This window comes from Amphiura filiformis, chromosome 5, assembly GCF_039555335.1.
Source record: "Amphiura filiformis chromosome 5, Afil_fr2py, whole genome shotgun sequence".
NCBI classification, from domain to species: domain Eukaryota; kingdom Metazoa; phylum Echinodermata; class Ophiuroidea; order Amphilepidida; family Amphiuridae; genus Amphiura; species Amphiura filiformis.
Genome location: NC_092632.1, coordinates 73,289,738 through 73,304,772, shown reverse-complemented (window position 1 = coordinate 73,304,772; position 15,035 = coordinate 73,289,738). Strand labels below are relative to the sequence as shown.

Here is a 15,035-nt window from a genome sequence, read left to right as displayed (position 1 = left end):
CAAATATTGGTTTTCCCTCATTTTTGACTGTAACTCCACAACTGGTTTGTGTGCTGAAATAAAATTTCCAGTGCAGTAGTTGTAGTCATTGCCCCTATAATAAACATACCTTACTTGTCACCAATGCACTCTAATTTTTGAGAAAAAGTCAAAATAGGCACAAAATTGGGCAGGGTGTAATACCCCTTAACTCTTTCAGTATAACTTCCATGTTTGTGAGAGTTTCTTCAAACTATGCTAAAGTTGACAATTGGTTCCATAATATGGAGGTTGACAGAGACAGCGAAAACCCAACGGATTGGAGGATATTTGACAACATCCATTGTTTTGGCATGGGTTTTCATCACACTGAAAAACAAAACAAAATAATATGTGTGGTTTAGTTTTTAATTTATTTATTTATAATATTTGGCCAAAGCCAGGCAAAACCCAGTTGTGGTCAGAGGCATATAAATTTAAAGGGATGCCAACCGAAAATGATGGGACAGGGATATGGGAAGAGGTCCGATTTAAGGAGGAGGAATATTGGGGCACCTGGAGAAAAACCTGCAAGAACGAGCATGGATCAGCAACCAAATCCATATGTGGTAGCACGGGTAGTTGAACCTGGGATGCAGTGATGTGAAGCGAGTGAGAAGACAATATACTAACCCGTGCTCTGTAAGGTCACAACTTCAAAGCAGTATGTAATATGCCTACTTCCGGGACATAACACAGTTTTTGTTTATAGTGCATTCCTAGTCTTTAAGGCAGTATCCATTTATTTAGAAAGATATTAATTTGGTAAAGTTGGTTTCAACAGTAGCCATTTTGCATTTCTAAAAGTTTGCTTGCACAATAAATACATTAAACACCTTGGCAACCCTAATGGGCTATTTCAGTTGAAATACATGTACCCCCTATTGAAGACATGACCTTAATCTCTCACACAGGGGTGTAGGTTTTAAATGGAATCACCCATTCAGGTAGCCACATTTGAAATTCACACTCCCTAGGTGGGAGATTAAGGTCATGTCTTCCATTGGGGTGTATGGATTTCAACTGGAATAGCCCAATTTAGACTCTTTGGGCCGATTTCTAGAAGCATGGCTAGTGGTTAGGCTTCATAAGCCATCAGCCTTAAGCCCAATTTGTCCTATATACCTGTATTTGCAATTTCATGTGGTGTATCACTTCGAAAGATAAATCAATAAAATGGATCCACATTGATAGGGCTACCCTGCTGGATCAGGTAGCTAGACCACTAGCCAGGCTTTGAGATATTGGGCTATTCCATTTAAAATCCACACTACCCCTGTGGAAGATTTTGGAAATATCACCCAAAGGGGGAGTATGTTTTTCAAATATAATTGATCAGAGTTAATCATTTTGGTCATTTTGAAACCCATACTCCCTCTGTATTATGGCTTTAGCTATATCTTCTACAACTGGAGTGAGTATTTCAAATGGAAGTTACCTGTCTATTCTATTCAAAACTCATACTCCCTCTGTGGAAGACTTATTGGTCAGAGTTAATCATTTTGAAACCCATACTCCCTCTGCTTTAGCTATATCTTCCACAACTGGATTGAGTATTTCAAATGGAAGTTACCTAACTGTCTATTCTATTCAAAACTCATACTCCCTCTGTGGAAGACTTATTGGTCAGAGTTAATCATTTTGAAACCCATACTCCCTCTGCTTTAGCTATATCTTCCACAACTGGATTGAGTATTTCAAATGGAAGTTACCTAACTGTCTATTCTATTCAAAACTCATACTCCTTCTGTGGAAGACTTGAGCTAAATCTTCCACAGGGGTAGTGTGGATTTTAAATGGAAAAGCCTATTGGACCTTTCTGTACCTTTCCACCAGGATTCCTGTTGACAGAGTAGAAATCCCATCCTTGTTGCTCTTCCAAGATGCCCTCATAATACCGTACCGTGTTTAACTCGCAGGTCATTGATTCAGTATGGTGGTTAAAACTTGAACAGGTGGTGTCCAGTTTACATTGTATGATGCATTGGGCAAATGATAAACCTTGGTATGAAAGCACAAGGTTTCCTGTACTGGTGAATCGTGAGTTGGAATGCATTATTGACGGCCCAGCAGGCATACGGAGTGGTGCTGTTAAATATAGATGTATGCATAAAAAGAGTAGGATTCTAGCATTATTTGCCATTTACAGTCCTATGAGAGAAATATATCGTTATGAGTTTAGCATACAGCCAAATCCGTATTCATCTTTTTGATAAATTCATGTTACGCTTGAATTTTTATTTTGAATCAGCTCATTATGACAGTGTTAGCTCTAGATAACAGCATATCAATTTTTAATGGTGTCAGCATAGTAAGTAAGCAAAGAGGGCAGCATACAGAGTTGGCTAATGGCGCAGCACAGTACGGTCGAGGCTGATCACCAAATTGATATGCTGCCCTCTAGAGCTAAAGCGCTGGTCCCTTATTCTCTAATTAAGAATTTATCAAAAAGATAAATCCAGATTCAGCCTTCTGCCGAAGTCATAACAATATATCGATCAGTAATATCAATTAAATAAAGTCATATCATTCAAATTAAAGTGTTACTTTTAAGTTGGCATTAATTTTTTAAAAAGTGAGGCATATCCAATACAATTAGCTTCTTACCATCTTTGCCTTCAGCTAAACACAGTTAACATTGAACTCCATTTTGATATTATTTTGCACAAATTTTTTGGCCAGCCAAAGGGAGTAGGGGGGGCAAGCAATTTTTGGCAAGACAATAGGGGGAAAGCAATTTCTGGCAAGTGATTTTGGTATACATCTATGGAAGGCCTTTTAAATGAAACACTCTTAAAAGGCTTGGGGAAAATAGTACGGAAATGCTTAAATATGCAAATATTCCTGCTCGCTGCGCATGCAGTGTATATTTAGACCATTTAAAGGAAGTGTCCGGTAATCACAACATTAAGCCTTATTTGTTAGAAAAATAATTATCAAGCACGAATCACATGGTTTTATTTCAAACAAACTCATATTGACCATAAAAACGAATAAAAACAGCCGTCTCTGAACACGCGATATTCAAAATTCCCGCGTCGAAATGTTCTAGAGCAGTGACGTCATGGTTATTTGTGCTCATTTGTCGACAGGCTTCATTGAACTATTGGGACGTCACTGCTCTATACAATTTCGGGCGGGAATTTTGAATATCGCGTGTTGAGAGATGGCTGTTTTTATGCGTGTTTATGGTTAATATGAGTTTGTTTGAAATAAAACCATGTGATTCGTGCTTGATAATTATTTTTCTAACAAATAAGGCTTAATGTTGTGATTACCGGACACTTCCTTTAAGGCTTGCAAATGAGGATCCTAAAAATGGCATGTGCAAAGGGGGGGGGGGGCAAAGATTTTTTGGCAGGCTGAGAAGGGGGGGAGAAACAGCCATTTTTGTCAGGGGGGGGGGGCAAGTATTAGGACCTCTTAATTACTGAACAGCCTCCACAAATGGAGGTAATAATGTTTTCACCCTGAAACAAATAACTAATTGATAGATAAGATCTGAAAATAAACTTACTTTTGATAGATATGGCAAATACATCTGCATAGTTAACTGGATCTATAAACAAATAGATAATGAAATCATCAATTATTTCCGTCTAAAACAACATCAGTCCCCCTTTTAAAGAACAGGTGCATGGTGGTGAAGTGGGAGTTTTAACCAAAAATATTATATAAAGATGCTCCCTTGAATCCATTCAAACTGTTTGGATTACCCCTTGTTTCAGATTCCCCTCTTAAGACTAAAAAAATTCTGATTCCCCTTTAAAACTTCCACTCCCCAGCATAAATATTGAACAGTCCCTAATGAAAGGATTTTTTTTTACAATATTTTTCATTTAATAAAGCAGTAACATCTTTGAAATCTTAAGATGGAAATCACATAAAGTTTCTTATCTGTCCTACCGTATGAAAAAGTTTGGCCCACTTTCAGTCAGAAAAGATTGACCAGCCAAGCGCACAATCAGTATTATTATACCATAAACACTTGGATATAAGCCTACCCCCATAGATGACAGAATTCACTTCAAAAATGAGGTTGGGCTTATGACCGGGGAGGGGCTAGTACTTGAATTTTAAAATAAGAGCAATCATCCCCATTTGTATATGCCCGATGTACCAGTAATTTCTATCATCTATGTCAATGTTTTTTAATTATAAGTATGGAATGTAATTTATCAACTGACATTCTTTTATAGTTGTTCTTAAATGTGAGAGAAAAGCATTGATTTGATTTAAGAATTTAGCCAAAGTTACAACTGGGCTTATAGCAGAGTGCACCCTTGTTCCCAGAATGTTTGGAAAAATAGGGGGTGGGCTTATAATAGCTGAAGGTGGATTCTCCATAATCATACATTATGGCTTTACTTGCTTGTTGCATTTAATGCGACAAATCCTCTGGAAATATTGGGGCAATTTTAAACTTTGTAAACACAGGCTTTTCCCATCATCAGAAACTTTCCAAGTAAGATTTATTTTGATTAAAACACTTCTAAGCTGCTAATTATGGGTGTGGAACTGTATATTTTGTCAACACATGCCCAGGATAAAGGTTCACAACTGATTTGCAATGGAAAGCGACATGCTTGACATATCACAAAATGTCCGGAACTTTTCCATAATGTGTCAAGGTAACTTTTAGATTTAAAAATTTTGCCAAGCGAAAACTACAAACCTGATTCCCAGGTGCTAGCAGTTGTTTGGTCACTATACACAAAGAATGGATGTGCAATCCCAGCTGGGCGATCCCAGCTACATCCTGCCCAATAGTCTGTTCCCATAGCAAGCCAACCTGCGTCATTAGCGCAACTGTTATGATTCGATGCAATGTAGAAACGACGAATTGCAACATTTTCATGGTATAAACTGTTTATAGAAGATAGAATAAGATTAATTGTTTTAGAGAATTAATACTAAACATTTAAGAAAGCAATACTTTCTTATAAGGCTAAATTTTAATATTTGGGTGGGTTTGTCTGTCTTGTCTATAGTTTGGGTCAGTGGCGTAGCGTGGGTCATCCGATTGGGGGGGCACCGGGTCTGATTGGGGAGGCACAAGCTGTTTTTCGCCATTTTCCTATTGGATTTTTAAAAATTTCAGATCGATGGGGGGCACGTACCCCCCATGCCCCTATGACGCTACGCCACTGGTTTGGGTGTCATTTGTACTTGATTTTATGTGTTGTTGTAAACTGATGGTCACATCTTGTTTTATTGGCCTCATGGTTATCTCATTAATATCATTGTATTTAATTATGAGGTTATATGATATTGAAATCAAGTTTGATATGATATACTTAAAGCCATATTTGTAACAATTCCATAAAAAATAGAATAGTATTTCTTTTCCATAAATTGTTAGCTTTTACTGTCAGATATGTCCACTTTTAATTTTGAGCCAAACAACAGAACAACAGGTAAATTTACTACCAGCGGCAATGGCGCCAATGCGTATAACTCCATCAGTCGTGCTACAGCACGTCCCTTGATGTGTGTATGATCGTCTCGCAAGCCATGTACGTTCTGTGTTATGAACTCTGCATACGTGTTTAACTAATAGTTCCATTGTAGTAATTAAACGATGGTTTGTGCGCTTTATTCAAAATCTTTGATTTTGACAAAACTACAGCACTAAAGTCTTGAATTTTGCAGGGTATTTTAGTTTGATGAAGTACAATTACAATCATGTAAAAAACAGAATTTTAATAAATATTGAGGGCGTCCTCCTCAGCAAATGTTACAACAGGGGGGGCCAAGATCGACTGAATTTTGACGTCGTCATTGGTTTAACACGTAAACACGAAAATGTCTCAAATAATTCCAAAAGTGTATGTATGTTATCAAGCACTATTTTATCAGTCTAAATCCGTTGAGGTTCGACAGTGAACCTCATAGTAAGTACTGTTTTTTTAAATTTTTTGTATGAATAACGCATGATACGTATGTTATGATATATACTGAAAATTCCTCCATGGAAACCAATGCCACTACGTGGTGTAACGGTAAGTGTCTCGCCTGCCACGCAAGAGGTACCAAGATCGATTCCCGGCCCCGGCGATAATAAAAAAATTTTCTTCACATAATTCATTTTGAATCCAAAATTATTTATTTTCATGTGAAAATGTATACATTGCACTGGGAAATATATTTTGTGCATTTTTTTCTGTAACGGGCCAATAGAGCTAAAACGCACCTTGGCTCGGGAAAAATAATTGCGCCCAACGTCCAGGCAGTGTTGCCGTCATATTGTCTGTTTTGTTTACGCTATTGGCTGTTGCCACATTGAATAATGTCGGCCACCATCGTCTGTGTTACAATATGGCTCTAATACTGATATAAGGACATCTGGCTGTTCCAGTTGAAATCCATACACCCTCTATGGAAGACACGAGTAGAGTGTGAATTTCACATGGGGTTACCTGAATGGGCGAGTCCATTTGAAATCACCCCAGTGTGGAAGATCAAGGTCATGTCTTCCCTAAGGGTGTATGGATTTCAATTAGAATAGCACATTACCCCTCAACACTGCATAATAAAGTATTTGTTGCAGAGTCCAGATCACTCCAAGGAGATGCAAGTATTTTAGATGTTGAGAACCAGCTGACATGATCTGACCCAGTACCATCAAAGAGGATCTCTTTTACTACCACACCATTCTTGATCAAGGAGACTTTGACCTGATGAAGAAAAAAGTCAGAATAGTTGGATTATCTCTTGAAGTTGTCTGGTCTGAATTAGGAACATAATGTGACACAATCTGATCCTCTCCGGGGATCCTCTCAGGCCAAAGTTGGACATTTTTAAAATTAAATATTAACTTGCTCTCTACCAAAGCGTAGTGAAATTGAAATCTTAAGTCTCTGACATGCTTGGTTGATGAACTCCTGATTATATGACCTTATAGTTATTTGCTCCTTAATTTGCCTATATCTCAATTTCATTATTTTCAACTTAGGGGCTGGATAGCTGCGAGTACTGGTTATGCGAACCAGAGGTCACCGGTTCACATCTTGATTCAGCCAAATTTTCTTTGCTCCCCTTTTTTACTAAATAGTAACTGTATCATGATCCTTGGTGCCGGCAAAGATATTGGTTATTGAGATTACATAGTTCAGATGGTAGAGGTCCCCGATTGCCAGTTCAAATCCGCTTTAGCCACATTTTCTTTGCTCCTACTTCAAATAGTCACAGATAAAGCAGCACAAAGCATTGTAGCAAAGCATATTGTCAGCCTATGCTAATTGCCTATGTCACAAAGAACAAAATGTGGTTCAAGCATGCATCAGTTACGTAATCTCCCTAATTATTTTGGATTATTCCCTTTTATTGATATCATTATCATTTGTTCTTTGTATATTTTGTACTTTGTTCTCAAAATTACAAAAACTGACTAGGCAATTAGCGTAGCAAGCCGACAATATTGCTTCACGACTCATGGGCGTCTTTATTAACATTAGTCATTATTTAGTAAAGCCTGAAACATGGCTTGATTCCTGCACATGAACAACCTTTGGGGAAAAAGAAACATACAAATATGTTTACCTCAACAACATCAAGTTGGTCCCAAAGCCCAACAAGCTTGCTTTTATAGTGTCCACTGAATTCATTGGTCAGTTGCTGTGCTTTTGGTACATATTCATTGAGAGGTGCATCTGATATCCAGAGTTCATATGGATCAGGCTCGGCAACACCTGCCACCGCCTTAAACACAAGATGCCAAGCTGAAAGATATCACACTCATTTAGAAACATGTGTTTCTGTCAGGCGTAGCAACAGGGAGGCAGGAGGGGGCACGTATTCTGGGCGCCACCCTTGGGGGCCGAATTGACCAATTCAGCATCGATTCTGTGCCCCTCCAGCGCAAAATTGTTTGAAAGATCAATTTAAGACCGATATTCAACTTCATTATAACCAAAATTATAGTGGTAGGCCCCGGGGGTAGGCCCTATTTGTTCAAATTTTTGGGTGCTCCGCACGCAATTGTTTCAAGGATGGGGGTGGCGTCATTATGTATCCTTAGCCCTGGGTGCCACAAGCCCTAGCTACACCACTGGTTTCTGTAATGTGATTTGAATAAGTTTCAAGTAATACATGTAGATATCAAAGTATCTATATCATTTTATTTGCTACACTCTTAGAAAAAAACGGTTCTTGGCTGTCCTGTATATAGAACCCTCAAGAACAAAGTTCTTGAAAATTGAAAGAACCCCAGAATGGTTCTTTCTGGTCTTTTTAGAATCCTTTTCAAGTCTAAAATGGTTCTTTCTAACCTTTCCAGAACCCTTTTCTGTTCTTTGTAGAACCATTTAAGGTTCCACATTCAGGATAGATCAAGAACCATTTTAGGTTCTACATGTACTTAGAACCATTTTTCCTACGAGTGTAAGTACCTTTTCACGTATGTATATATGTCGCATCTGAAAATGCCACTGTGTTACATTGAATATCAGAGCCAGATCACTTTTTCATTGAGGGCACATCGAGACTAAAATTATATACTAGAACGAAATAATTGTTCCAGCATAAATATTAGTAACCTCCGCGTGCACCATATAGTATAGTATATTATAGTATATAGTATATTTTATTCACACACATATTGTATGTCAAACAAACTGCGTATGCGCTGGCCACCATATTTGGATTGCGTGCTAACATATTTGGATTATTTGCACAGATTGTGATATACGCATTGCACTGTTATTATTGGTCATCCTGTTTTTGCCTGTTCGATTTTTGAACCGGACGATGTAAAAATTGTTTATTTTTACAAACTTTTGAGGAAAATTTTGCATTATTTTGTAAAGTGAAGAGATTAAAGTGATGGTTATGAATAAGGTTAATAACTTTGGACCTCGGAATACCTCGGTTCCAAAGGCAAATTGTTTAGATTTTTCACAATGCCCTCCAAATACTGATGCACAGTTATTAAAGCAATAATGTGAGATTTGCATATTCTTATTTAAATGGTTGTTTTCACTGATCACATTATCCCCTTTTAATTATGAGCCAAACAAATGTGGTATAACGAAGAAAATTGCGATTCATTCCAACGCCTACAATGCGTGTACTACGCTCGCCGATCGTATTACATGTAACTGCACGGAGCATCACGCTCGACGTGTTTACATACAAGCTGACACCCACGGTACATGTTAGCAAGTACTCGATCGTTGAACTCTGAATAAAACCGGTCGACCCGGTTTTAATACAAAAAAATAAATTTTACTGTTATTAAAGCCCTTCAGGCTTAGTCTTTTACGTGGTATTTTAATATACCACTGAGCATTATAATTGTGCAAAAAGTAGAAATCCGAGTAAAATTGAGGGCGTCGCTGTGAAGCAAATCACACATTATGGCTTTAACCTCTAAATAATTACCTACCTGATAACGTCTGCGAATCCACGTTGACAGCACATGTTTGGAAACAAACACAACATGTAAGTAGGAACGTCATCCCCGCAAATTTCACAGCAATCTCCATTTTGAATGTCTTGTTAGCCAAATTCAAAAAATAATGCACACTTTGCTCATAACAAATGCTCAGTGTGCCTGCATGACATCAATACCATATCATACGTATATTCTCACATTTTAGAATTACCAGAATGAATATTTTATAATTATTGAAAATAAATTGATTTGGCCTTTCATCACTATTTACTTACTTGCAAACATATTCTTAAATGACATACAACATTAATGGCTAAATCAAACAATAGAGTCTGAACAAAAATAGTTGGTTAAGAAAGGTTTGTTGGAATAAACATTATCGTATTATTATATGTACATTATCACTATTATGTGTTATTATAAACTTATTTTTCTTTAAAATTCCGTAAAAACAAATATGTTGACATATTGTAGGCCCTGTAACAAGTTTTCCCATTCTATTTCTATTCAAATCTTACCTGATTTTAGCAAAAAAAACACAAGAACTGCATTGTGGAGTTTATTTGACTTCTGACTGATTTTGCTTTCTATTACTGATTAAAATTCATTTTGTGAAACTGTTGAAAGAATAAGTGCTTTAGAAACTCAATATGTGACGTGTCATGTCAAAAGGAGACACTTTTGGGCAGGATTGTAATGGAGAAATAGCCAAAAATCTGCCGGGTGATTTTTTTCACAATTTTGGTTTGTTGCTTGAATTTGTGATATTTTTAATGTTAAAAATATTGTCTGATAGTTTCAGACCGAATATAACTGGCATCTTGTATTTTTGAGGCGTTTTTCAAGGTAATTCCTACTCTCAACATTGTCAATAATATTTTTAAAGGCCGATATCTCAATTTCCAATTTTATAATACCGTAACTTCCGAACTCAATATCTTTGCTTAGGAATGTCCGATTGCATTGGGGAAAACGGCGTTGTAGAGCAAAATGTATCTTTATTTAAGATATGTAAAAACCTCAAAATTGATAACCTGCCCAAAAGTGTCTCCTTTTGACATGACACGTCACATATTATCAGCAACATGACAATAAACATGAGGAACCAAACAGTAGTTTTTAAAGAGAAAAAAATTAAACAAATGAATGAATATTGATATTGTTTGACAAATAATTAATTTGTCTTAACTTTTACCATGCCAACTGTTACTAGGTTTTATTTATAACGGACAATGACAATTTCATAATTTGATTGGGCTAATAAATCATAAAGAGTTCATTATGTTAAAGAACAGCAATTGATTATTTAGTTGTGGAACTAATTGAACTTGTATGTTTTATTAATGGTGATCAATTATAGGTTTATGCATATCACTTGATGGGAGTGATATTGTACAAAATAATGCACACATACTGAGATGTTGATGTGTCTAATGCACTCCCTGCTTCAGGGCTTGTATGCTATTAGATGCATCAACATCTCAGTACAAGTGCATTATTTTATACAATTTCACTCCAAACAAGTGATACACATTTATTGACCTACATGTATTTCATACACAAGAAAAAAATCCTGTGATTTTTACAACAAAATTGTTGCTAAAATATTGGAAAATGCAAGCAAATATAAAATTATAAATGCATTTGAAACATTCTGTAGGAGGCAGATATTCGTGGATATTAGGGTGCTAATTTGATAAGTTTTAAGACCATATTTGAAAAACTTTCCTGACCTACTTGCCTGGTTGCAAAAAAACAACCCTTATTACCGTACTGGCTTGAAGTATAGTCCCACCCCATTTTGGGTGAACATTTTTCAAAATTGGGGTGGGACTATACTCAATTTCAAAACAAAAATATTTAAAAAAAAAACAACCTAGGATCATTCATGGTTGACCTAAAAAAAAAAAAAAAAATTGGAATTTTGCACGGTGTTTTGTGTTTTTAATATGGAAATTGATACTTTGTTTTCATGTCATACTCTATTAATTGATATCAAAATGCATTGAATTTGAATGCATTTTGATATCATTAATAGAGTATAACATGAAAACAAAGTATCAATTTTGATATTAACACTACATATCTCAGAAAACAGTACAATATAGCAAAATCTAGGAAAAGAGGGGTCAGCATTTTTTACTCATATTTTGAAGTTTCATTAGGTTCCCTAAAGTATTCATGAAAATGGTGATGAAAAATTCTCATATCCCCCCTGAGCAAGATACCAGACCCCCTAAAACCACCCTAAAATTGGCTTCTGCTAACCCCTGACAAATTTGAAAATATTGAATTTTGCACACATTCCAGATGACATGTTTGAATATAACACAATGGTTTATCACTTTACTTTTTCTGTCATGTAATATTACATATTTTTACAATATAAAAATGCACAGCAAGCTTTAAAAATGTTTGGAATGTTCCATTTTCAGCATGAGGGGTGACACTATATTCTTGTATTTTTAAAATGTTGAAAATGCCTAATTTTCCCCAATCTTTGAGGGAAAAAATAAAACCTTCATACCTTTTTTTTTTTTTTTTTTATTTTTTTTGTCATAAATTACCCCACTCTTGATGTTTACAAAAATGCATTCTAAATCATGGAGACTTCTTTAGTATTTTACTTACATATCCACCAATTCAGGGCACTTTTAACAATTAGTCAAATCAGGAAAGTCAAATGAGGCATTTTTGTTACTTACACTTCTACTTCCATATCACTGCATATAGTGATGACTTCAATTCAAAACTGCAACATTTTGTTTATCTCTCTATACCACATGACTACGCTGACACAAACATGTGATATTAGCCAGGGTTAGTCCATTATTTCAAAGGGGTGTTTGTAGAAAACTGGGGTGTCATGGTTTTTGTTATATTCCACTGTGTAAAATGGCTGATATTGAGCAGATAATAGCTGTACGGTATGCTAAATGCTCATATCTCTACAATATAATGCTAATTAGGAGATTGGCATTAACTTGGTCAAACTTGACAAATATTGTTATAGCAATAAGCAACGAAAGACTTAAAAATGTTTTTTTTATATATATATCCAGTCTCCATGTTCAAAATGCCTTAGTTCCTAATTTTAGGAACTGCATATGGAAATGGCTTCAATTCAAAACTGCAATATTTTGTTTATCACTCCATACCACATGACTACGGTGACACAAACATGTGATATTAGCCAGGGTTAGTCCATTTTTTCAAAGGGGTGTTTGTAGAAAACTGAGTTTATCATGGTTTTTGCTATATTCCACTGTTTAAAATGGCTGATATTGAGCAGATAATAGATGTGCGGTATGCTAAATGCTCATATCGCTACAATATGATGCTAATTAGGAGAGTTGCATTAACTTGGTCAAACTTAATATGGTTATTTATATATAATAATAAGGAACTAAGACTTAAAAAATGGGTTTTTTTAAATATCCAGGTCTCCATGTTCAAAATGTTCAAAATGCCTTATTTCCTTATTCTAATTTGTGTGTTTTTATAGGAAAATATTTCATTTTTTGGAAACATTCCACTATTGCTGTTTGCACAAATATGCAGTCATATCATTGAGACAACCATTGCATCTTACTTACATGTCCACCAATGGGGAAAGAGTCCCCCCATGGCGCCACACTGAAAACAAATCATATTTTAATTACAAATACACATTAAAGATTAAAAGCCCATATCTTAAAAACATCTGCATTCTAGCATTTCAAAAAAGTAGTCCACTTCTGGCATGTGTACCTCGTAAACTAAAATATCCTCCATGACTTGTATTTCTTTATTTATTAGTCTGAAATTAAGGGTGCGGATAGCGGCGTTTCATATGTTTTGTATGTGACCTGAGAGCACATCAGGCATATCGAATTACATTCTGAATACGAGGAATGTGCTTCCGATATCAACTAATTTTGATTTTTGAAATTCACGATGGGATGAAAAGCCGACGCCGACGATCAATTAAAATTTTTGACCTTTCATAATTATATAGATATTAAAGATATTCATATTTTCCCAAAAAGATCAAAATGTTTTTGGTATATTTGAAAAAAACAACAACATTATATCACACATTTCAAAAAATCAAAACTATTTGATATCAGAAGGTTCATGTGCTTTCAATTCCAACAAAGAAATCTGTGAAAACATCGCTATCCGAGCCCTTAAACTAGTTCACCTGTGAAAATTAAAAAATTAAAATATATGGAGGTTTTTATTTTTTGCATCAACATATTGGTTACAAATCACATTATTCACTGTTTCTCAAAAGGTGAAAAGTAGGAAAACACCCTCCCCAAAATGGAACAAACCATTTGGATTTTTTTACCTTTTCTCTTATATTCGTAGTCTTATTAAGAGTAATTTAATTTAACACATGCAGATTATATTTTTGATTGAGAAGGGTTTTCTATATCTTTGTTCATCATGAAAATACCAATTTTCTACCTTTGTTGGTGTTATTGGACCATTATAAGCTAACTTTCTTGAGAAACACCTCTGTATGTTAATGGAATACCCCACACATCAAAATACCCTTGAGTGTACAATATAAAGGAGAAACAAAGACTTCAAATAACCATTTAAATTCAATATATTTACAGCATTGTAGTGGGTAAAAAACACATTTTCCCTTTTTTTTCAAAAAGTGAAAAATAGAAAAAACACCCCTCTTAAAAATGGAACAAACCAATTAGATTTTTTATGTTTTCTTTAATATCTGTTAATGGTAATTCATCAACTTAATACTTACCGAGTATATTTTGTTATTTTGAATGGTTTTCTATATCTTTGATCATCGTGAAAATGCTCTTTTTCTAGCTTTTTAGGCCCTATTATAAGCAAACTTGAGATGTTCTAGGGTGATACCTCTGTATTATAATGGAATAGCCGGGCTTCAAAATACCTTTGATTGTCACCTTAGACATTATAAAGGAAAAACAATTTCTTTTTATTAACAATACACAATCAGGGCTTCAAAAAACCAATTAAACTCGATATCTTTAGAACATCTGCATGCTAGAATATGGAAAAAGTAGTCCGGGGCTTCTATCTCGTAAATCAAAATACTCTCCATGATTTTTATTTCTTTATTTAATTACTCTTGTATTAAACTAGTTTACATGTGAAAATTATAAAAATTAAAAGGTATGAAGGTTTTTATTTTTCCGTCAAAAAGTGGGTAAAAAACGCATTTTTCACTTTTTCTCAAAAAGTGAAAAATAGGAAAACGCCCCTCCTAAAAAATGGAACAACCCAATTAGATTTTTTACTTTTTCTTTCATACCCGTTACAATTAATATGTCAACTTAAAACCTGCAGAGTATATTTTTGATTGTGAATGGTTTTCTATATATTTGATCATCTTGAAAATACTAATTTTCTAGCTTTTTAGGCCCTATTATAAGCAAACTTGAGATGTTCTAGGGTGATACCTCTGTATTATAATGGAATAGCCCGGGCTTCAAAATACCTTTGATTGTCATCTTAGACATTATAAAGGAAAAACAATCTCTGTTTATTAAAAAATACACAATCAAGACTTCAAAAAACCATTTAAACTCAATATCTTTACAACATCTGCATGCTAGAATATGAAAAAAGTAGTCCACTTCCGGGG

General features: G+C 35.2%; 1 protein-coding gene across 1 annotated transcript; it reads right to left on the bottom strand.

The window, feature by feature from the left end:
• Positions 1–192: 192 nt before the first annotated feature.
• Positions 193–9,537, bottom strand: LOC140151969 (uncharacterized). The gene is made up of 7 exons (XM_072174271.1): positions 9,404–9,537; positions 7,561–7,739; positions 6,535–6,695; positions 4,694–4,884; positions 3,536–3,577; positions 1,844–2,106; positions 193–348 (listed from the first exon to the last, which is right to left on the bottom strand). The coding sequence occupies exons 1-7, from the start codon at positions 9,501–9,503 to the stop codon at positions 238–240; spliced, it is 1,047 nt and encodes a 348-aa protein (XP_072030372.1). The 5' UTR covers positions 9,504–9,537; the 3' UTR covers positions 193–237.
• Between the last annotated feature and the right edge of the window lie 5,498 nt (positions 9,538–15,035).

Bases quoted from the DNA above. Each gene is read 5' to 3' on its own strand.
- LOC140151969 (XM_072174271.1), bottom strand. From the start codon at position 9,503: ATGGAGATTGCTGTGAAATTTGCGGGGATGACGTTCCTACTTACATGT. The intron at 6,696-7,560 runs GTAAACATATTT...TTTCTTCATCAG, and splicing joins ACCAACTTGATGTTGTTGAG to GTCAAAGTCTCCTTGATCAA. The intron at 2,107-3,535 runs GTAAGTTTATTT...TATATTTAACAG, and splicing joins ATTTGCCATATCTATCAAAA to CACCACTCCGTATGCCTGCT.